This window comes from Cervus canadensis, chromosome 15 (genome assembly GCF_019320065.1).
Source record: "Cervus canadensis isolate Bull #8, Minnesota chromosome 15, ASM1932006v1, whole genome shotgun sequence".
NCBI lineage: Eukaryota > Metazoa > Chordata > Mammalia > Artiodactyla > Cervidae > Cervus > Cervus canadensis.
Genome location: NC_057400.1, coordinates 7,447,589 through 7,471,781, shown reverse-complemented (window position 1 = coordinate 7,471,781; position 24,193 = coordinate 7,447,589). Strand labels below are relative to the sequence as shown.

The 24,193-nt window shown below is 46.9% G+C and overlaps 1 protein-coding gene across 1 annotated transcript in view; it reads right to left on the bottom strand.

Moving 5' to 3' along the window:
- The window catches only part of SCTR (secretin receptor), a 67,797-nt gene extending 43,909 nt beyond the window's left edge, over window positions 1-23,888 (bottom strand). Inside the window, exons 1-2 of the mRNA XM_043488148.1 lie at window positions 23,499-23,888; window positions 10,485-10,590 (exon numbers count right to left, since the gene is read on the bottom strand). Of these exons, the coding sequence (XP_043344083.1) occupies window positions 10,485-10,590; window positions 23,499-23,558 (166 nt within the window). The 5' untranslated portion in view covers window positions 23,559-23,888. The remainder of the gene's footprint in view (window positions 1-10,484; window positions 10,591-23,498) is intronic.
- Window positions 23,889-24,193: the final 305 nt, after the last annotated feature.

Here is a 24,193-nt window from a genome sequence, read left to right as displayed (position 1 = left end):
GCTCTGAACACACCACTTACATGTATGAGCCCCTCCTTCTTCTATAAAATAATGCCACCCAGAATTTTGGTGGGAAGCAAATGACGTGTGTGTGCAGTGGATCTTTTTTTCCTCCTGGTATTTTTTTCCCTTTTTTCTCCCCTTCCTTCTCAGATTACTGGTTCACAGCCTCCGAGAAGGCAGGAAAACTTACAATCTCCATGACCTGTTTCCAAAGGGCCCCTGGGGCAGGGGGATAAAGAGGAATTCTAGTGCAATCATAATTCTTAAGAAAATCATAATTTTGATTTTCTTGATTGCAAAAAAAAATCTTGCAATCATAACTCTGAAAAAACAGATACAGAGCAAGACTTCACTCAGACTAGGGAGACAAGAGTGATGTGATAAGCAGGGAACAGAAGGTTCCTGAAAGAGGCTCAAGGGCCCTGCTGCCCATTTGCCCCAGACAGTGGGAAAACCCAGAGGGGAAACGGCTATGGGGACACATCCAGACAAGCATAGCCAACAGCCAGTTTCCTGGCTTCATCAAGCCCCCTCTGCCTTCCTCAGCCCACCCCAAGGGCACCCTAAGGAGGTCTCCTTGGCTGTGTGAATGACCTGACCTACAGTAATTAGGTCGGGACCGTGCTGCCCTGCTTGTGATGGCTGGACCACACACAGAGGTGGTCAGGGTGGGGTCAGAGGAACTGGAGGCCCAGGGGCAAAGGCCTTAACAAGCACAGCGCAGGAGGCAGGCACAACAGAGTCTGGGGTGCTTCTCTTTAAACTGAGAAGCACAAGCTATTCCTCGGGATGAACTATCTTGGGGAGTAGTGAGCTCTCCACTACTGAGAGAATCCAAGCAGAGAGGGTCGTGCAGTCAGGAGGCTGCAATGGATGAGATACAGACCCTCTGAGTGGAGGCTGGGTGCCGCTTCCCTGGGGTAGGTCGGTTCTTCTCCCTCCAAGAGGCTTGCCCAAGGCAAGTGCTTCTGAGCTTGTGAGCACTGATCCTGAGCCTCCTCCTTCCCAGACTGCACAAACTGCACTGGCCCCGCAGAGGCCTCCTCAACCACCCACAAGCTCTCCCTCCTCCAGCTGAACCGCTTCCTTTCACGCTGTCTCTCACTCTAATTAGACATTCATTGGCACCAACAGTCTCTCTCTTCCTTTATTTTTTTCTTTTTTCAAATGCAAAATCTTCTTGGGGAGAATGAGAATATCAGTCACTCACAGTTCAGTCTGGATCACAAAACAAACAATCCTCAGGATTTGCAGTCAAAAGATATGGGCTGAGAGTCCTCTTTCAGCACTGGGTGATCCCGCACCTCTAAGAGCCTCAACTTCCTCATCTGTGAGGTGGGATGGTAATAGTACTTAACTGCATAGGTTGCTAAAAAAAAAAATGTCCAAAGTGTTCCATAAACGTAAATTTCTTGTTTCTGAAAAATGAGCCAGGGTCAGCTGTGGCAAGGAAAGTTTAGGGAGAGGTGAGCTCTGGATAAGGTGAGGGTTGTCCCAGGGTGTCTGTCTGCCAGAGGCCATCAGGGGCCAGGAGAATCCAGAAAAGGACCTGGAATGTTTGTTAGAGAAAATGCATTAAAGGCCAGCATGTAAGACATACTGATATGTGCCACTACATGGGTGAACCTTGGAAACATTAGTGGAAGGAGATGGACTCAAAGGTCACGGATTGTGACTCCATTCGTACGAAACGAACAGAGTCAGTGAATGCAGAGAGACAGGGAGTGGATGTATGGTTGCCAGGGTGAGGCAGAGGAAGGAGAGAGATGAGGAGCAATGCGCACAGGTTTTATCTTGGGGTGATGAGAAGAGAATGCTTTGGGGCTATATAGAGGTGGTGGTTGCCCTGTGAATGCATCAAATGCTATTGACTTGTTCAATAAGATGGTTAATATCATGTGAATTTCACCTCAATAAAAAGGCACACTGACCTCCCCCCCAGCCCCTTAGAAGGCAGCCCATGTTCCTTGGGAGTGGGGAGCCCACTGGCAAAGAGACGAGGAAAAGGGGATGGTGAGTCCCCACTCTGAAGGCCAGGACGTGAAGACCCAGAGAGGACCGGGCTCTTGCCCGAGGTCACAAAGCCCCCAAGTGACACAGCATGCACCTGCCCAGGTCTGTCCGACCACCCTGTCTCTGGAACATTCCTCCCTAGGGTGAGGCAGAGCCCTTCCACCAGCCAGCTCTGAGGGGGTATCGGCTTCTGAAAACAGTAATAAATGGCCCAGTAGGGCAGGCCATGCAGCTATTAGGGTGACCCTGAAATGCTCCCAGGAAACGCTGGGAAGGCCTTGGTCACCTAGCCCGGAATAGCTGAAGAGTTAATTTTTCATCTGTGATAAGTGTGCCGAGTTTGGTGACAGCCTGGTGAGTGGCATTTCCTGGGCCTCTCTTAGCATTCAAACATTAACCTCCTCCCCAGGGAAGACCAGGCAGGTTAACCATTAACCCTGTACCCCCAACAGAGAGTCTGCCAGCCCCTCCTGGCCTCGGGCACCAGACAGAACCTTCCTGGGGGAAGGGAGGGCCTTCAGGAGTCATGCTCCTGAGTGGAGTTACGGGCTTGGACCCACATCCAGGCAGCCTCAGCCCAGCCCCTCCACCCGCCAGTTTCTGATGGGGATGCCGGGGCTGAGCCTGCTCAAGGGCTCCATGGCTTTGCTGTTTCTCCTGATTTCTTTCTTTGAGGGAATCTTCCCCTGCAGCCACCACATCCGTTCTAAATTCCATGATGGCTTTTCTGGTTCAGCTTTCTCAACCTCTGAGCAGAACAGGCCTGAAGACTTTCCCAGGAGGCTGGGTCCTCACACATCTTCTGTCTCAGGGGCTTTTAAACCAGGTTTTCCGAGCAACAGATACTTTTTTCTAAATAAAAGCTGCAGAAGGCCAAAATGCAAAAGAGACCGAAGAGGTCTGAGCCTTTGTGCTGGGGTGGGGTCAACCTGGCCCCCTTCGCTTACCGGCCTGGCAGGACACAGCGGCAAACACTGCGAATGATGGATGGCCTCACTGCACGGGGAGAGTGAGGTCTCCCCAAGAGCTCATAGGAGAACCCGGCGGGAGTCCCTAATGAGCCCTCTCAGCCCTGGATGCACAAGTAGGACTCTGGGGACAGAGGACAGTCAGACCTGCTGCAAGTCAGTCAACCTGGGCATATTCACAGCCTCCCCAGTCCTGCAATCTGAGGTCAGCGCCCACAGGGTGATGGGCAGGTCAGGCTCTGGGAAGCACGTGCCATGGGCAACGTGGCCACACCACTCACCTCGGCTGGTCTGTGACGAGCTGGGCAGCTGGGAGCATCCGCGTCCTCTACCACAGAGGCTCTGCCTCATCTCCGCCTGTCTCCTTCAGGCCTCCCCTTTCTACTCTCAGTCAAAGGTCTGCACTCATTCCCCTTATAAGTCAATCAACAAACACACACCAAGTGCTCGGTCTTAGAGGAACGTGACACAGTCTGTCCCAGTCCAGCAAACACATCTCCACGATGCAGTGCAGATGTGCCAGGAGGGAAAGAAGTGTTGGGCGTGGAGGTGGGGTGGTCCTGCAGAAGTCAGGGTGGCCAGCTATGCCAGCAGAAATCATTTCCTGGAGGAGAGGCTGACAGGACTGGAGAAGAAGAAACGGAGCCAAAGCAGAGGGCTCAGTATGTGCAAAGGCCCAGAGGCACGAGAGAACTGACAGTCAGAAAGTTGTAAGCAGTTTGGTTGAGCCAAGTGGAAACATTTGGAGAGGATGAGTGAACAAGGGCCAAGTCAGGAGCTGAACCTCATCCTGGAGCCCTGGGGAACAATGGAACATTTAAGCACTTCAAATGCTAATGTTTAAAATAACCATCTATAACTTCTTGATGTGAGCTGAAGTTTACCATCATCTCTCCCAGGGGTCTGACATTCTGGGCTTTATCACTAAGGCCTGAATACAAGTCCCACACTCTGTCACTGGAATTTTAGACATTTTCCTTGGGGACACGAGGGCAGCTGCTGTTCCTGGGGCGGCAGGGGGCGCCCTGGAGTTCAGGAGACTGTGACTCAATGGTGGGCCCCCTCTGAGCCATAAGGTCCCAGTTTGGTTCTCCGGAAGCACCTTCCACAGCCAGCATAGGGGAAGGAAGTTCTCATCCTGCCCATCCCTCACGCAGGGGCTAGTAACTTGGCCAGAGCACATCACAGCATCCGCACTGCTTGGCCTCTGCTTGCCATGGCACCTTCTTCCTCCTGCCTCTGGCTGCACCTGGTGGGTAAGTGCAGGGATCTCAAGGCCACTCCTCCTACAACCTCAGTCTCAGTTGCCACCCAAACAAAAGTGTTCCCCAGCCTAATCCTCCTCTGAAGTCTCCATTATGTGTGTCTTGATCTGAACTCATGATTTTCATCTCTCTTCACCCAAAATACTCTCCCCTCCTCCCAAGGTGCTGCAGCTAACTTACGATCCGGAGGTGCACGTCACACATTGAGCAGAAAGAGAGGAGGAATATGGGATCTGATGACACCCAGGAACTTTGCACGAGCTCTGGATCTTTCATGATGTGTGAAAAAGCAACCCCTATATGATGAAGCTCGCATATCAAGTCTCTGCCACGTATACAAAAACATATTCCTCAGCCATAAGAGAGGATTCTACATGACATCAATCTTACCATTTTCATCTCAAAACAAGAAGTGTTAAATATTTTTGAATGAATGTTTTTAATTTCACACCAATCCCATAAAACAGATGTGGAGATTGAGGTCCGGAGACATTAAGGACTTGTTCAAGATCACACAGCCTAATTTAAAAGCCTGGGCCTCTCCTTTCCCCTCTCCTCACCTCCACTCCTCTTCCTTTTTCTTTCATTTTAAAAACTGAAATGAAATTCACATACAGAGATGGGATTGCCTCTGCCTTACAGCCACCATCACGACTAGACTAGAGGTCAAACAGTTGTCTTCCCTGGAGCGAGGGAGCAGATGGGAAGGGAGAAGAGAGGAGAGCCCCGCAGACACAGCTCCGAGGACAGGAGGCAGCGACCCAGCGGGAACAGCGGCTCGGGCGGTGGCTGGGTTCCTGGGAGTGTGTGGGGTGGGGTGGGAAAGGAGTCACAGGCCTGTTGTCCCCCCACCATGGGGGACAACAAGAAAGTAGATAACCAACAGCTCAAGAATTTCATGAGCAAAAGCCATGACCTGGAGAGAACAGGACTGCAAGAGAATAAGCCTGGTGGTAAGTTAGATGAAAAGGATCATTTTCCAGAAACACTCAAACTACCAAGATGGAGGTAGGAGCAAGCAAAAATCAGAACAGACCTCTAACTAGTCAGGAGATTTAATCTGTAACAAAAAATCTCCCGACAAAGGAAAGGCCAGATGGCCACCCTCATACAGTCTACCAAACATTTAAAGAATAATTAACACCAAGCCTCATCAAACACTCCCAAAATACTGTAAAGGAGGAAGCACTTGTAAAATCATTCTATGAGGCCGGCATTGTCCGATACCAAACACACATAAACACTCTACAAGAAAAGAAAACTACAGACCGATATCCCTGATGAACAATGATATAAAAATTCTCAACAAAATACTAGCAACTGAATTGAACAGCACATTAAAAGAATTCTACACCATAACCAAGTGGGATCTATCTTTGGGATGCAAGGATGGTTCAACATGTAAAGATGCTTTGTGGGATGCACCACAGTAACAAAAGAACAAAAAACACATTATCATCTCAACAGATGCAGATAAAGTATTTGATAAGAATCAACATCCTTTCATGATAGAAACACTTAAACTAGAAATAGGAGGAAACTATCGCAATAAAATAAAGGTCATATATGTAAAGGCCACCGTGAACATCACATTCAGTGATGAAGCCTGAAAGCTTTTCGTGTAAGATCAGGAACAAGACAAGGATGCCCACCTTTGCCACTTATATTCAGCGTAGTACTGGAAGCTCTGTACTCTGCTGTGCTTAATTGCTCAGTCATGTCCGACTCTTTGCGACCCCATGGACTGTAGCCCGTCCGGATCCTCTGTCCATGGCGATTCTCCAGGCAAGAATACTGGAGTGGGTTGCCATGGCCTCCTCCAGGAGGTCTTCCAAACCCAGGGATTGAATCCAGGTCTCCTGCATTGCAGTTGGATTCTTTACCATCTGAGCCACCAGGGAATCCCAAGAATCTGGAGTGGGAAGTCTATCCCTTCTCCAGGGGATCTTCCTGAACCCAGGAATCGAACAGGGTCTCCTGTATTGCAGGCAGATTCTTTACCAGCTAAGCTACCAGGGAAGCCCACTGGAAGCCCTAGTCTTCAGCAATTAGGCAAGAAAAATAAATAAAAGGTGTCTAAATTAGATGAAAGATGTAAAATTATCTGTTTTTAGACAATGTGATCTTACATGTAGAAAGCCCTAATGATTTCTGAAGTGGATTCAGCAAAGTGACAGGGCAGATATAAAATCAATACGCAAACATTACTAATTATCAGAGAAATGCAAATCAAAACTATAATGAGGCATCATCTCACACCAGTCAGAATGGCCATTATCAAAAAATCTACAAACAATAAATGCTGGAGAGGGTGTGAGGAAAAGGAGACCCTCCTACACTGTTAGTAGGAATATAAACTGATATAGCCATTATGGAGAACAGTATGGAGATTCCTTAAAAAACTAGGAATAAATCTACTATATGATCCAGCAAACCTACTACTGGGCATATATCCTGAGAAAACCACAATTCCAAAACACACATGTATCCCAGTGTTTACTGAAGCACTATTTACAGTAGCCAAGACATGGAAGCAACCTAGATGTCCATCAACAGATGAATGGATAAAGAAGATGTGGTACATATACACAGTGGAATATCACTCAGCCATAAAAAGAGTGAATTTAAGTCAGTTCTAATGAGCTGGATGAACCTAGAGCCTGTTATATAGAATGAAGTAAGTCAGAAAGTGAAAACAAATGTTGTATATTAATACACACATATGGAATCTAGAAACATGGTACTGATGAACCTATTTGCAGGGAAGGAATGGAGGTGCAGATGCAGAGAATGAACTTGTGGACACAGCGGGGGAAGGGGAGAGGGGGGTGAATGCAGAAACTAGCATCAACATATGTACACTGTCATGTGTAAAATGGATAGCTGGCGAGAAGCTCCTATATAACACACGGAGTCCAGTCCAGTGCTCTGTGATGATCTAGACAGGCAGGGTGGCGTTGGGAGGCTCAAGAGAGAGGGGATATGTGTGTAGTTGTAGCTGATTGCGTTGTGCAGTGGAAGCGAACACAAGACTGTAAAAAATTTTTTAAAAATCAACACACAAAAATTAGTTGCATTCCTATACACTAATGAGAAATAGCCTACAAAGGAAATTAAGAAACAAATCCATTTATGATAGCATTAAAAAGAATAAAATACTTAGGAATAAACCTAACCAACAAGATGAAAGACTTGCACATTGAAAACTACCAAAAGTTGCTGAAAGAAATTAAAAACACAAATAAATGGAAAGACATTTTGTGTTCATGGATTGGATGACTTACTATTTTTAAGATGTCAATACTACCCAAAGTGATCTACAGATTTAATGCAATCTGTATGAAAATTCCAATGACAAGGAGTTCCCTGGAGGCCCAGTGGTAGGGACACAGCGCTTTCACTCCAGGGGCCCAGGTTCCATCCCTGGTCAGGGAACTGAGATCCTACAAGCCACATGGCATGGCCATAAAAAAAAAATCCAAATGACAGAAATAGTTTATTTAATATTTATTTATTTAGAATTTATTTAATATTATCAGCCTTCCCTGGTGGCCCAGACAGTAAAGAATCTGCCTGCAATGCAGGCGTCTCCACAAAGATGTGGAGAAAAGGGAACCCTCATGCACTGCTGCTGGGAATGTAGATTGGTACAGCCACTCTGGAAAAACTATGGAGAGTCCTCAAAAAGTTAAAAATAGAATTATCATGTGATCCAGCAATTCCACTCCTGGGTATTTATCCAAAGAAAACAAAAGCACTAATTAGAAAAGATATGTTCACTGCAGCATTACTTACAATAGTCAGGATATGGAAGCAACCCAAGCACCCATCAGTAGATGAATGGATAAAGAAGATGTGGTATATATACACAAGGGAATATTATTCAGTCATAAAAAAGGATGAAATCTTAACAGTTGTGGCGACATGCATGGACCTAGAGGGTATTATGATAAGTGAAATAAGTCAGATAAAGATAAATACTATATGACTTCACTTACATGTGAAATCTCTAAAACAAAACAAATGAGCAAACCAAACTAAACAGAAACAGAGTTACAGACAGAGAACAAATAAGTAGTTGCCAGAGGGAAGCTGGGTGGAGGAAGAAAGAAATAGATAAGGGACATTAAGGGATACAAATGTTCCAGATGCAAAATATATGAGCTACAGGTATGAAATGTACAGAGAGGGGAATATAGTTAATTACTATGTAGTATCTTTGTATGGTCACATATCATATAACTAGATTCATCAGTGGTGATCATTTTGAAATGTAAAGAATGTTAAATCACTAATTGTGTAACAGAAATTAAACAGTTTTATAGGTCAATTATACGTCAAAAACAAATTCATAGAAAAAGAGATCAGATTTGCAGTTACCAGAGGCAGGGTTAGGGGGAATTGGATGAAAGTAGTCAAAAGGTACAAACTTCCAGTTATAAGGACTAGGGATGAAATGTATACCATGATAAAGATAATTAACACTGCTGTATGGTATGTAAGAAAGTCCTTAAGAGAATAATCCTAAGAGTTCACATCATACAGTTTTTTTCCATTTCTTAACTTTGTACCTATATGAGATGACAGATGTTCACTAAACTTACTGTGATAATACTTTCATTATGTATGTAAGTCAGATCATTATGCTATACACCTTAAACTTATGCAATGCTGTATGTCAACTATATCTCAATAAAACTGGAAGAAAAATAAATAAATGAAAATGGTTAAGATAGTAAAATTTGTTGCAGGTATTTTACTACAATTAAAAAAACAAAACAAAGCACTGACAACATCAAATGCTGGTGAGGATATAGAACAACAGGAATGATCATTCATCACTGGCAGAAATTTAAATGGTGCAGCCACTTGGAAGAGACTTTTTAGTAAAGTCTATTGAAAAGAAATTCATATGACATGAAATTAACCAGTAGCCATTTTAAAGTGTGCAGTCAGTGGCATTTAGGACAGGGTATTGTGTGGCCAGCACCTCTACCTAGTTCTACACCTTCCACCACCAAGAGGCAGCTCCTACACGGGGGCTCCGCAGGCCCTTCCCCCGGGGCCCCTGACAGCCGCTAATCTGACTTCTGTCTCTGTGAACCGTCTAATCCAGGCATTTCATATAAACAGAATCACATCATGTGCTTGTGCGCTTGGTCACTCGGTCGTCTGACTCTTTGGAGCCCCTGGACTGTAGCCCACCAGGTTCCTCTGTACTTGGAATTTCCCAGGCAAGCATACTGGAGTTGGTTGCCATTTCCTACTCCAAGGGATCTTCCAACTCAGGGATCAAACCCCTTGTCTCCTGCATCTCCTATATTGGCAGGCAGATTCTTTACCAATAGCCCCACCTAAGACTTATCCACATTGCGGCATGTACCAGTACTTCACTCCTTTTTCAGGCTGAATACTATTCTGTTGTATGTACAGACCACATCTTCATCTTTCCTCAGCTGACAGACACTTGGGCTGTTTCAACATGTCGGCTACTGTAGCCAGCACAGTGAAGACCTTGTCTGTACAAGCCTTTGTTTGACTATTTGTGAAGGGTTATTTTCTTAATGCCACATCCTCCACTGCCTTTAGATGAGTAAAAGCTAAGAAGATAAGTGAAGGAAGGGAGTAGAAATAAAATTAATATGTAAAGAGCAAATTAATAATATTGACTGTCTTGACTAATAATAATAGTTAATATTTAAATTAATAATCTTTAAGAAGCACCTATATTTAACATCTTTATCTTACATATGTTTATAATTCTAACATACTTTATCACCTCTGTTTTATAGATCAGCAAAGTGAGGCTCAGAACATTAAATAATTTGTTCACATTCACACAGCCAGTGAGGGTCAGCCAGCAATGGACCCTGAGTTTCCCAGACCCCACACTGACTTTCTGTTACCTCCCCCATCAAACTAGCAATGGAGGTGAGAGAATGGATAAGAGGTACACCACCAGGACAAGTAACTCTCACCAAAACACTCACCTGGGTGAAGTCATCATGTAGAAGCTAATGGGTCAAAAACCCTGGTTATACCCATAAACTCAGAGAAACAAAGAGGGGTGATGATGTGGCTTTTCAGCATGTGTAGCCAGCTCACCAGGGTCACTCTAGACTGTTCCCCTCTGCTTATTGCCTGAAAGAATACAGCTGGTCCAGCCCCTACCCCCCACCAACCCAGTGGAACTGGACACGCGCACACCCCAGAGTGGACGCAGGTAGGCACGCACCTGGGGCTGGATGCTCCGCGCTCTCCCGGGAGAGCTCCCGCAGGCACTGGTCCCTCTCCGCCCGCAGCATCTGCAGCACGTCACACAGTCGAGGCGGGGCACCAACCTGAAAACCCAAAACCGAGAGCGTCAGTCAGCACCGCAGAGCTGACTCTAGCACGTAAGGCCTCGCTGAGAGCACGAATGGGGCCAGACAACAGAGATTCCCAAGGAGGAAAACAGGATAGTGAATGCAGCAAAGAAGAAGCGGACTTCTATCCCTTCTCCAGGGGATCTTCCCCACCCAGGAATCGAACCCGGGTGTCCTGCATTGCAGGTGTGTTCTTTACCATCTGAGCCACAGGGGAAGCCCCACAGATACAGAAACAAACTTGTAGGTACCGGTGGGAAGAGGGGACGGGAGAAGGACAAAATAGGGCCAGGGAGTAAGGGGCACAAATTGTCAGGTACAAAATAAGCTGCAAGGATACATTGCACAACACAGGGAATACAGCCCATATTTTATAATAACTATTAGTGGAGTATAACCTTCAAAAATTGTGAGTCACTAACCTATATGATATTATATGTAACATATAATATGTAACACATATGTAACCTATATGATATTATACATCAACCATACTTCAATAGCAATAGACTTGTAAGAAAAAGTAATTTAAGCTATAGACTTTAATTAATGTATCAATATTAGTACACCAACCATAACCAATGCACCACTTTAATGCAAAACATTAATAACAAGAGACACTGTGGAGGAGGGGTTGAGAGGGGTATGTGGTCATTCTTTGCACTTTCTGCACAATTTTTCTATAAACTTAGGTCCTCTCAACAAAATAAGTTCTATTAATTAAAAAAAAATAACTGGGAGAAATCAGTTCACCTAATTTAAAGACTTGCTGCATAGCTATAGTAGTCAAAAAAACTTGCTTTTAGCAGAATAGGCAACAGTGTTACAGTAATTGAACAGCTATAGATAACAAAACAAACCTAAGACTCATACTTTATATAAAAGTTACCTAAAAATGATGATGGACTTGAGTGCAAAAAATTCAACTAAAACTTTTAGAAAAAAGCACAGGAGAACATCTTCAAAATGCAGAGCAAGGCAAAGATGCTTCATACTTGACACCAAAAGCAAGATCCATAAAAAGAAAAACTGATAAACTGGACTTTATCGAAACTAAAAACTTTTGCTCCAGGAAAACCATGTTAAGAGGATGAAAAGACAAGCTATAGACTAGGAGAAAATATCTGTAATTAACAAATTAGGATTAATATCTAGAATATATAAAAAACATTCAAAACCCAGTAGTAAGCAAATTTTAAAAATCTAAACTAGACAATAGGCAAAATGCATGAAGAGACATTTCACAGAAGAAGATATACAGATGGCAAATAAGAACATGAAACGATGTTCAACATTATTAGCTATTAGGTAAATGCAAATTGAAATCACAATGTAATATCACTACATGCTTATTAGAAGATCTAAAATAAAAAATCACAACAACGTTGGCAAGGCTGTGGTGAAACTAGGTCACTCACATATTGCTGGTGGGATTGTAAAATGAGACAACCACTCTGGAAAACAAGTTGGCAGGGTCTTAAGAAAAGCTAAACATGCAACTATTAATATTACTTGATCCAACCATTGCACTACTGGGCATTTATCCTGGAGAAGTGAAAGCTTATGTTCACACACACACACACAAAAATATCTGTATACTAATATTTACAGCAGCTTTATTCCTAATACCTCAAAACTCAAACAATCCAGATGCCTTTCAATGTGTAAGTGGTGAACTATGGACCATCCATACTATGAAATTCTGCGTTTAGTCTCTCAGTCCGGTCCGACTCTTTGGGACCCCATGGACTGTAGCCCGCCAGACTCCTCTGTCCCTGAGGATTCTCTAAGCAAGAATACTGGAGTGGGGTTGCCATGCCCTCCTCCAAGGGAACCCAGGGATCAAACCCAGGTCTCCCACATCGCAGGAGGATTCTTTTACCATCTGGGCCAACAGGGAAGCCCTCAGCAATAAAAAGGAACAAAGTGGTGACACATGGACCAACCTATATGAATCTCCAGAGAAGCATGCTCAATGAAAAAAGACAATCCCAAACAGTTACAGTATGATTTCCTTTATATAATGCTCTTTTTTAATTTAATTTTTATCTTATATGGGAGTGTAGCTGATTTACAGTGTTGTGTGAGTTTCGGGTGTATAGCAAAGTGATTCCGTTACCCATATACACATATCTGTTATTTTTCTGATTCTTTTCCCACATGGTTACCACAGTACAGTGTTAAATACAGTTCCCGGCGCTCCACAGTGGGTCCTCACTGATTACCTGTTTTATATACAGTAGTGTGCATATTTTAACCCCAAACTCTTGCCTATCACCCCCACCGCCACCAACATTTCCCCTCTGGTAGCCACAAGTTTGTTTTCTATGTCTGTGAGCCTGTTTCTGTCCTGTAAATACATTCACTTGTATCATTTTTTAGATTCCACATCATTTACATAACATTCTTGCCGTGGTAAAATCATAGAGATTGGGACCTTAATGTGTCAGCTGGGAAGGAAAGCTGAGGGTGGGAGGGAGAAAGGCATGACTGTAACAGCGCACCATGATGGGTCTTCGGGGTCGCAGACTTGTTCTGCACAGTGCCTGGATCAATGTCAGTATCATAGTTGGTCAGTCAAGCCCTAGCTCACTTGCGAACACTAAGAAAGAAAGAAACATGCATTGCTACATGCCACTAAGCTTTTGTGATTGTTATGCAGCATAGATGACTGGGTGGGGGTGGTGTTTCCTGAAAGTTGGTGTGATTTGCATTCTTGGAGGTTGAAGAAAGGGGCACTCTAGCACAGAGGGCTCTTGTAAGCGATGGAGCAAGATGAGGAATGAGGGAACACCTACGGTGGGAATTCTCTCCAAGAAAGGTTCAACTTCCTTCATGTTTTTCCCTAGGACTATGGGAAAATATGCACTCATTTCACATGCTAGCAAGGTTATGCTCAAAATCTTTCAAGCTAGGCTTCAGCAGTACATGAACCAAGAACTTCCAGATGCACAAGCTGGATTTAGAAAAGACAGAGGAACCAGAGATCAAATTGCCAACATTCACTGGATCATCGAAAAAGCAAGGGAATTTCAGAAAAACATCTATTTCTGTTTCACTGACTACAATAAAGCCTTTGACTGTGTGGATCACAACAAACTGGAAAATTCTTAGAGATGGGAATACCAGACCACCATACCAGTTTCCTGAGAAACCTACATGCAGGTCAAGAAGCAACTTAGAACTGGACATTCGGGAACAATAGACTGGTTCCAAATTGGGAAAGGAGTGCATCAAGGCTGTATATCATCACCCTGTTTATTTTTAACTTCTATGCAGAGTATATCACTCACAATGCTGGGATGAATGAATCACAAACTGGAATCAAGATTGCAGGGAGAAATATCAACAATCTCAGATATGCAGGTGATGCCACTCTAATGACAGAAAGTGAAAAGGAACTAAAGAGCTTCTTGATGAGGGTGAAAGAGGAGAGTGAAAATGCTGGCTTTAAGCTTAACATTCAAAAAACTAAGATCATGGCATCCAGTTCCATCACTTCATGGCAAATAGATGGGGAAAAAGCAGAAGTGGTGATAGATTTTGTTTTTTCTTGGGCTCCAAAATCATTGCAGATGGTGACTGCAGCCATGAAGTTAAAAGATCCTTGCTCCTTAGAAGGAAAGCTATGGCAAACCTAGACAGTGTATTAAAAAGCAGAGACATCACTTTGCCAACAAAGGTCTGTCTAGTCAAAGCTATGGTTTTTGACTACAGGTGAGATGTGAGAATTGGACCATAAAGAATGCTGAGCGCCAAAGGCTGGGGCCTCGAATTGTGGTACTGGAGAAGATTCTTGAGAGTCCCTTGGACAGCAAGGAGATCAAACCAGTCAACCCTAAAGGAAATCAACCTTGAATATTCATCAGAAGGACTGATGATCAAGCTCCAATGCTTTGGCCATCTGATTGGAAGAGCCGACTCACTGGAAAAGATCCTGATGCTGTGAAAGATTGCGGGAAGGAGGAGAAGGGGGTGACAGAAGATGAGATGGTTGAATAGCACCATTGACTCAATGGACATAAGCTTGAGCAAACTCCAGGAAATAGTGAAGGACAGGGAAGCCTGGCACACTGCAGTTATTAGGGTCACAAAGAGTCAGATGTGACTTAGCGACTAAACAACAACAATGGAAAAATAATCATTAGAGGACAGTTCAGCTTCTTTTAATTCTAAATTTCTTAAGTTGTAGCAAAATACACATACCATTGGCCATTTCGATCATGTTTAAGTGTACAATTCAGTGGTATTAAATGAAAAGTTGTACAGTGATCACTCCTATCCATTTCCAGGACTTCTACAGCCCAACAGAAACTCTGTACCAATTAAACAGCAACCTCTATGCTACTTTCTGACTCTGTGAATATGTCTGTTCTAGATACTTCATGTAAGTGGCATTATACAATATTTGCTCTTCTGTGTCTCATTTCACATCCATGTTGTAGCATCTGTTGGAATTTCATTGGTTTATATGGATGAATACTATTCCACTGTATGGACAGACCACACTTTGTTCATCTACTCATCACTTGGGTGTTTCCACCTCTTGGCTATTGTGAATAATGCAGCCAAGAACAGAGGTGTACAAGTATCTCTTTGAGTCCCTGCTTTCAATTCTTCTAGGTACATATCCAGAAGCAAAATGCCTGGATCATAGGGTAATTCTATGTTTACTTTTTTAAGGGACCACCACACTGCTTTCCACATGAGCTGTACCATTTTACCTTCCTGCCAACAATGCACAGAGTTCTAATTTCTCTACGTCCTCATCCTCAACCCTTATTCTTCCGTTTTAATAATATCTATTGTGCTGTGCTATGCTGTGCTAAGTCATTTTAGTCGTGACTCTCTGTGACCCCATGGACTGTAGCCTGCCAGGCTCCTCTGTCTGTGGGATTTTCCAGGCAAGAATACTGGAGTGGGTTGCCTTTTCCTCCTCCGGGGGATCTTACCATCCCAGGGATCAAACCTGCGTCTTTTCCACCTCCTGCCTTGGCAGGCAGGTTCTTTACCACTAGCATAACCTGGCAAGCTCCAATATCTATCTTAGTGGGTGTGAAGTAGGTCATTCCACATTTCATTTACCCTTAGTCCTTTCATTAAAACTGAATAAACCAAGATTATTTTGTGTGGTGGCATGTCAACTGCATAAACGTGTGCACCCAGTTTGTGTGACAGCAAGAGCATTCTGTTGAAAGGGCTGAGTCTGCGGATGAGTCTGCGGCCTGCAGACAGTGGTGTCGGTGACAGAGTGGGGCCATCAGTGTAGCTGGGAGTGGCTGGGAAGATCATGTTCATGGAGCAACAGCTTGTTAGATGCCTCAGAGGGAGAATGAAGGGGAAAAAAGCCCCCTTATCATCTAAGTTTTCCTAGAGGAAAGAAGAAGCTGATATTTAGAAGTCAAATGTATGTATGCTTGAGCATGTTTCTATATAATCAATAAATTTAGAAATATTGGGAATTTCCTGGCAATCCAGTGCTTAGGACTTGTGTTTTCACCGCCGAGGGCATGGGCAGGTTCAATCCCTAGTCAGAGATTGAACAAGCTGGACAGCACAGCCAAAAAAACCTTTTTAAGACAAAAACGGACTAAGCTCTATAGTTCACCCCTTGACAATTTTCCTCTAAATTCACAGGAGAAACAAGTGAAGGTGCTGCTAAAATTTATATAAAATACTCCTCAAAGCAAGAGCTATTACTCTTGAAAAGGTCCCTTTTAATAGTTTTTAAAAATCAAATTTGGATAGGTACTTTTTTTTTCTTTTATTGTTCCTAGTACTAAAGTGCTTATAGCGAAAAACAGCAGTTCCCTTGCCTAACCTTTTCCTGCTCTCCAGAGAAAATCACTTTCTTTTTTTTTAGATGTATATTTTCATTTTATCTCTGTATTTCAAAATTATCTCAGACTGTTATTTCTTGGTTTATCAATTTGAGACATTATCCAAAACTCTCTATTATGGAAGAGAAAGATTTAGATGTTTTTAAACCTCCCTACAGATACTTCCCTCCCCCTATATAATATATTGATATATCCTTCTCTTAATTTTTAGTTAAATGAATGGTCTGTATTTATAATGACTTACTTTGACTATGAAATATCGTTCACTGCTGAGTCTAGCCATGTAAAACGATTATGTCTCTTCTTGTACATTTTGTTTTTCCTGTGGTCAACAATTTACTTTGCGTTTTCATTTGATTAGTTTATCTAGGTAGATAGGGTTAATTTATCCAAATGCTCCAACAGCTCTGACAGACATTTATCAAGAGCTCTATTCTTTCTATCCCTGGATCCCTCTCTCCCACAGACCTCTGCCAATGGGGCCTGATACCTGACTGTGCTTTTAGGGGGCCTCTCCCCAGCACCCCCCTGCCGTCACAGTTCCATTTCCTATATTCCCTGTCTTTTTCTTGGCTTTGCTTCCTTGTTCTTCAGAAGCACATTCTACAGTAACTTCCTGAGAAAGCACATATAAGGAGGTCAACTTCTGAATCTTTTCAGGAGTGAAAAAGCTTTTATTCACCTGCTGCTGTTGCTAAGTCGCTTCAGCCGTGTCCGACTCTGTGGGACCCCATAGCTGGCAGCCTACCAGGCTCCCCCGTCCCCAGGATTCTCCAGGCAAGAACACTGGAGTGGGTTGCCATTTCCTTCTCCAATGCATAAAAGTGAAAAGTGAACGTGAAGTTGCTCAGTCGTGTCCAACTCCTAGCGACCCCATGGACTGCAGCGTACCAGGCTCCTCCATCCATGGGATTTTCCAGGCAAGAGTACTGGAATGGGGTGCCATTGCCTTCTCCAATGAAAAACTACTGAATTCCAAAGGAAGGGAAGAAACTCAACACACTTTGCTCGTCAACTGCCCATCTGAGACTGGAAAGGAATAGTTTCACAGGGGAAAAAAGAGAGATACTAGTCTAGTTTACACAGTGAGAAATAAAGAGGGAACTCAATCCTACAACCAGTTCCAAACCCAGAATGTCATCTAACACTTACTGGGTACCTAGGATGCCCTGCAATCAAAGGTGAGCGGACACGGATCTTATTGCCGCAGCTCACAGGCTCCACGGGGTCCGGAGGCGCCTGTGGCGGGAGCATGCGGGGAAGGTAGTGGCCAGGTCACCACGGACCACAAGCAGTGGCAGGAAGCCCCTGGGAGGCACTGCACCGCGTAGGCACGATGACATCCCCTTGGCAGAGGGGAGGCACGCAGATGGGACAGGGGCCAGTGTGGCTCCTGTGTCTGCTCTGGGTACCTCAACAACTCCAACAGCAGGGAAAACAAGGACCAGAGGTGTGAGCTGGGCAGCAGCTGAAGCGGGATGAGCATGGTTAAGGTTGGATTTGTGTCACCTTAAGATGGCCAAGGAAACTCACACGGGAAGAGGGAGCAGCGTAACGAGAGCAAGAGCCAGAGACAGTGCCTGAGACAGCGCCCCGCGCAGGCTGGGAAGATGAGCAGAAGGAGGGACCACGCAAAAGGAGGGGTCACACAAGAGGAAGGGCCCATGAGACACGGGGAAGCCACGAAAGAGGGAAAACCTCGTTTGAGGCGCAGTGGGAACCACGAGCCTGTGAAAGGCAGGCGCCCAGGTGAGGAAGAGGGAGAGGGACAGAGTGTCCCAGCACCCAGTGTCTCTAAGAGGCTGGAGTCCCGTGGGTGCCCTGCCCACCTTGCCCAGAACACTCAGGACATGTGCTCGCTGCCTTGATGTCATTAGTCATAACGTCCAACCTCTCATCAACCATGTGGTCCCCTTGGGTGGGACAGAGATCACGCCGTGTCTAGGGAAAGTGGGACAACGCAGGGCCTGTTGAGACTGATGCGAGTGGGGAACGGGTGGGAGCCAGGGTGCTGCAGGCTGAGGAACGGACAGAGGTGGAGGCAGGGATCATAAATGCATCTTCCAAAATGCTGGCCATGAGCGATAGCGGAGGAACCATGGCCAGAGCTGTAGAGTTCCTCTGTCACTTGGCTGGATGGGCTTGGGCAGGTTGACCAGCTGATGGGAAACCCAGTCAAGAGGAGGCGGTAGAAGGCTACCTCTGTGTCATCTCAGGACAAAAGCCACCGAGCATGGTGGGGGGAAGAGGTCAGGAGCAGGGGGCCGGAGCAAAGCCTCTGTTCCACTCAGGTGTGATGCAGACTGAATATCTGTGTCCCTCAAAGAATACATTGACTCCCTAACCTCGGGTGTGGCTCTGTTAGCAGACAGTGCCCAGAAGGAGTTCATTAAGGTCAAATGAGGTCACAGGGTGGGGCCCAAATCTGACAGGATTAAGGTCCTTACAAGAGGTATCAGTGAACTTACTCTCTCAGAAGTCAGAGGAAAGGTGAGGAGCAGGCAGCCAACCATGATCTGGGATATCCAGCCTCCAGGCTTACGAGAAGAAACACTTCCACTGTTGAAGCCCCTCAGTCTGCGCTGCTCTGTCATGGCATGACATTAAAGGAAGGGCAGGATGCCAGGAACAAGAGGGCACAACTTAGATTCATCTATGAGGGCAAGAGGCTGCTCAGGGGATGTTCATTCTCCGACTCTCGGGATATGGGAGGTAAACCCATCTATTGAAAATGAAAGGATGGGGTAAGATCAGAAATCTCAGAAGACTCCAAGGGGAGCCTCGGGGAGCCAAGAGAGAGGGAAGTTGATGTCGGGCATGCGGTGATTCTGGAAAAGACTGGAAAACTCGGGAATCCTGGCAGCATAACCAGCAGGAGATGACCCACCAGGGAGGTCCCTTCCCCAGATGCCCCTTGGACTCTCTCAGACATAGAATATTGAAGCTGAGTGGGCCCCAAGAGATCCCTGCTTTCTCATATCCTCATGAATACTTACATACTCTGTCATGTAAGCAAGTAGATAGAATCTGAGTGTTGTGGGTCTTACTTTGGGCTGCAGGCTGTTCCAGAGCCCGAGCAAAGGTCAGTGGTGACCTCAGCTTGCTAAGGGCAGGGATGCAGGGGCCAAACCAGGGGCCACTCCAGGGGCAGAGCTCTAATCCTGGTTGTGGAGTCTGGGCTTTCAACAAGGGGTGCCAGGAAGAGATCTGTGCCCTCCAGTGCCATGGGAGGGGATTTGGGGGACAGGACAGGAGGGGAGCTCTGTAGCAACTCCTAAAGGGGGAGCCAAAGTCTAAAGGACTCCCCTAAACAGTGTGGGAAGCATCTCTCCTGTTCGTTTGAATTTGTGGCCCCAAGCTCATCTCTGGCTACCCTCAATAAAATGCTGTGTGTAATTCCGTATTTGGTTTGTCTTTTATAAAGTGATTAGATTAAACTGTAGTTATTGTCATTTTGTGGTTTGGGAGAGATTTCATGACAGCGCCTCGGGAGCCAGAAACCAGAGCGGCCTCTCTTTGGAAGCAGATGCATGTGCTGGTTAAGAACAGCTGGGTTTGGGTCCTTACACCATCATGTCCAGCTGGGTGACTTGACCAACGGTTTCACCTCTTCCTGACTCTCAGTTTCTTCACATGCACAGTGGGGATGATGACTATTGGTGAGAGAAGTCACGTAATGCCAGGCACAGCTTAGCAGAGTATCTGGTGTGAAGTAGGCACTCAGTGAGGGAAGCCTTCACCATCATCATCATCATCATCATCATGGTCATCAGTCACATGAATTTTAGGAATAGCAAAAACTCAAAAAAGAAATCCACAATACTACCTCAGAATATTGTTCAGGGATACAAAGCTCCCAGTGACTTTTCTCTAAGAGGCATCAGTAGTCAGATCCTCTGGTGACCTTGCAGGCCTTCCTAAAATTCTGCTCACCCAGCTTGTCAACCTCTGGGTCCAGATGCAGTCCAGAAAGGGGTGGGGACCACCACATGCCAGAGCCCCTCCTTAGAGTTTTTGTGTTTCTGAGCCATCAACCGAGAAGAAATGAAGAGGGACGCGGGGGAGTGGGAAGGGAGGGTGGAGAAGCCAAAGGAACCCATGCCCTACAGAGGTCTCATCCGGAGATGGGTTTTCACTGGTACACCTGCTTCTGTCTCCAGCTCAGATTCCCTGTCACCAACCCCACTACCCTGAATCCAACATCCAGTGATACCTATTACGAAACTTGTTCACACATTTGCCCTGAGACATAATAACTTTTAAGGCAGTAGATCTCAACCAGGGCAGTTTTGCTCCCAGAGGACAGTTGGCAGTGTCCGGAGACACTTTCTGTCGGCACAACTTGGAGAGAAGATACAATGCATTGGACACCCCCACCCCCTGCTCCCCTCTCTCTAACCACTATCTCCACCCTCTCGCTCCCTCCCATGCCAGGGGAGGGCCTAGCTCTTGTCCCAGCATCCCTTGTGGAAAGCTCAGATTTAATACCCAGAATTACAGTGTCAAAGTTAAGAAACCCTGCTTGAAGGAAAAAGTAGCCCCTTGTACCCCACTTAACTCACTCAGGTTCTCAGGCGGGCAGTTGGCCAGATGCCCTGGATTTAAAAGCCCACCCCTGAGAGACTACACCTTTGCCTGGCACATTTATGTACCATTTTGTAAGCAATGATTGCTTGCAAGATGTCATTCTTCACTACCTGTTGTTATATGAAAGTGCCCCAGCTGAGGGCAGCCACTATGGATAGCACCATCACTTCATTCATTCATTCAGCCCACACACACGTCATTGACTCTTTCTTCTGATACGACAGGTTCTAAGGATAAAGGATGAGTGCGACTAAGTCTCAAGGTTCAAGCTCTAAGTGAACATATTGGGGAAGACGGGAAGGACAGGTGCCCTGGGAAATAATGACAATACTGTTCCAGGTAAAAATCCTCATGAGAGACATGGGTGGGGACAGGAAGGGGAGGTGAGGCCAGAGCTTCTCATGGGGGTCTCAAAAACCTGCCCCAGCAGCCATCAGCACTTTTTGGTCCACTTTCAAGGGACCCTCCCTACATCTCTCTGTATGGAAAGGTGGGGAGTTGGGGAGAGTAGTAATAAGCAATTTGGCCTTAGTGATCCCCCACCACCACCAATTAGGAATCTGCCTATGATTTCCCTCAAGAGGAAGCACAGAATGAATACAGAATTGTGTGAACGCCCTTCAGTTTCAAGATCAAATGTCTGACCACTCAAACAGAAAAAAAGCAGGGTTCCATAGTCTGGGAAATCCTCCAACCGAAGCAGGGCAATTCCATCCCTATTTGTTGAAGGAGTTCTCTGCCAAGAAGTGTGAACCTCAGATCTGGATAAGCCCATAAAATCACCAGAGAGCCAAGACTTACACACAGGAAACCACCTGGCAGGAACATAAAGTGGTCCGTGAGTAGATGAAGATGCGAGCAAAGACAAGCCACAACCCGGACAGAGCCCTGGGCAGTTGAGAATGGCGAGATCTGGGCTCCAGTCCTGGAGCTGCCACAAACTTACTGATAAGGAGCAGGTCCCTGCTCTCTGTGGGTACCTGTTTGCTCTCCTGTAAAAGGAGGAAAGTGGACCAGGGCATAATAAAGCATCCTTCCAAGGCACATGGAAGACCTGAACCAAGGGAAGGTTCTCATTTTCCCCTGGGTTTAGTCCTAAGATGACGCTGGAGGTTAAAATGTACTTTGAACCTTAGTCCTGAAGACCCAGCCACTTGGTGATTTCTTCTGACAACCGCAGTGTTACTGCAGATACTTAAAAAGGAGGCTGGCGGAGGGTGGGGTCGGGGTGGGGGGGGGCGAGGTCACTAAGAGGGCTGCCTCCTGGCTCTGGGCACCAAATAACAACACACTTGGAGGCTGAATTTGGCTTTGAACTGTCCCCATGTCTCAGGTGGCATTTCCCCAAAGTGGGAGCTCAGACTTGCCAGCAGGTGCTATTGTCCTAGCACCTTCCAACTGCAGCGCTGAGGACAGGAGGCTCCAAGTTATTAACACCAGTGAGCTGCACAGGAGAGCCGCAAAGCCCACCCTGGATACACAGGAGCTGGGCCTCCTGGTGCCAACACTCCCACCAGCTCCGGAAGCAGGTCTTTCTTACAGCCAACCAGGAGAGGACCACTGGAGGGCCACTGACAGGTTTGCAGGAAGGGTTTGCCCAGGACAGAGACTTCAGGCTCAGAATTGAGTTCCCAAGTGCTTTCCCTGGGGAGTTTCTTGGGACTGAGGCGGTGGGGTCCTGTTTGGAATGCTGGTGGAAAGGGGAAGCTCTGGAATCTGTGCGCCCCTTCCTCACCGCTCCTTCTCCCCACTGGGCGCAGCCGCCCTCTTTCACAAACCCCACAGGCAGAGGCCAGGACTCCCTGGAGTTTCTGAGAAAGCAACATAAGCCACTCACTCTGCTGCCTTCCTTTTCTCTGCCAGTTCCTCCCTGGACCTGGTTTGGGGAGACCAGCTGCTCCCAGAAGTCCTCAGACCCACCGACATTGCGGAGCCAAACCCACAAGACCAACGAGGAAGCGGCAGTTACAGCCAAAGCTTTCGGAGGTCTCCCCGTCCGCAGCCGCTGTCCGTGCAAATGGCAAGGCTCTGGGGCAGACAGGCTGGGTTCCAGCTGTCTTTTCTCGGGGCAAGTTTTTTGGTCTTTCCAAGTCTCGCTTTCCTTGTCCGCAAAGTGAGGGTGAAAATAGCAACTTCGAAAGTCGATGATGAGGTTTCAAGGAAACACTGCAGGCAAAGTGCCCGCACACAAAAGGCTTGACCGGGAGCGGCTCCCGAATTTCCGCCCAGGAGCGCCCGGGTGGGGTGAAGGGCAAGGCGGGTTATCTCAGCGCTGCCTGCGCCCGGGGAACATACAGATTTTATTTCGGAGGAGAGGACCCTCCGGAGAGGAGCAGACAAAAATCATAGTGGTGGGGAAAGGACGGGGAGGAACGCCTCCCACTGCCCAGCAGAAGATCTGGGGGGCCCCCTCCACCCCTCACCCCCAGGGGGACCCGCGGAAGGGCGCGTACTCACCGCGTGCGCGGCGCAGGCGAGCAGCAGCAGCCCGGGCAGTGGCGGCAGGCGGGGGCGCATGGTGCCGCGTGCGCTCCCCTGGCGCCCCGACGGCCGCCTGCCCGCGCGCACCGCCGCTCGGGACTCAGCGCTCCCTGTCGCCTCTCGGACCCCGGGTGGCCGCCGCGCCCAGGGGAGCCATGGCCCCACCCGCGGCGGGCCCGGGACTGCGCCTCCTCTGACCGCGTGGCCCCACACCACGCCGCCCCGCCGGTTGATAAGGACGCGGCGCGGCGTGCGCTCCTCCACCCACCCCGGCAGGCTGGCCGGCTGGCGGGGGCCAGCGCGGAGGCCGGCTGCGGAGGAGGTGGAGGGAGGACGCGCGGCCTAGAGCGGCTCCCGCAGGCTAGGCTCGGCGGGCCCCACTGCCACACCCCCGCGGACTAAAACAGCCCTCCCCAAGGTCCGGGGCAGCGCCGCCACCGCTGCGCTGCGTGAGGATGGGCAGGAGGCCACCTTTTGGAACCTCAGCGTTCTCATCCGAACAGTACATCTGATAATGCCCACCTTCTGGGTGAAAAGTTTGTACTAGTGCCCTGTGACACAGCCGGTGCTCGCTAAATCCCTACGGCACTATTCTTGGGGGGGGGGGGGCGGGGGGGCAGCTGCTCCATTTCCGATTTTCACTTTTTTTCCCCTTTCTTATTAGATATTTA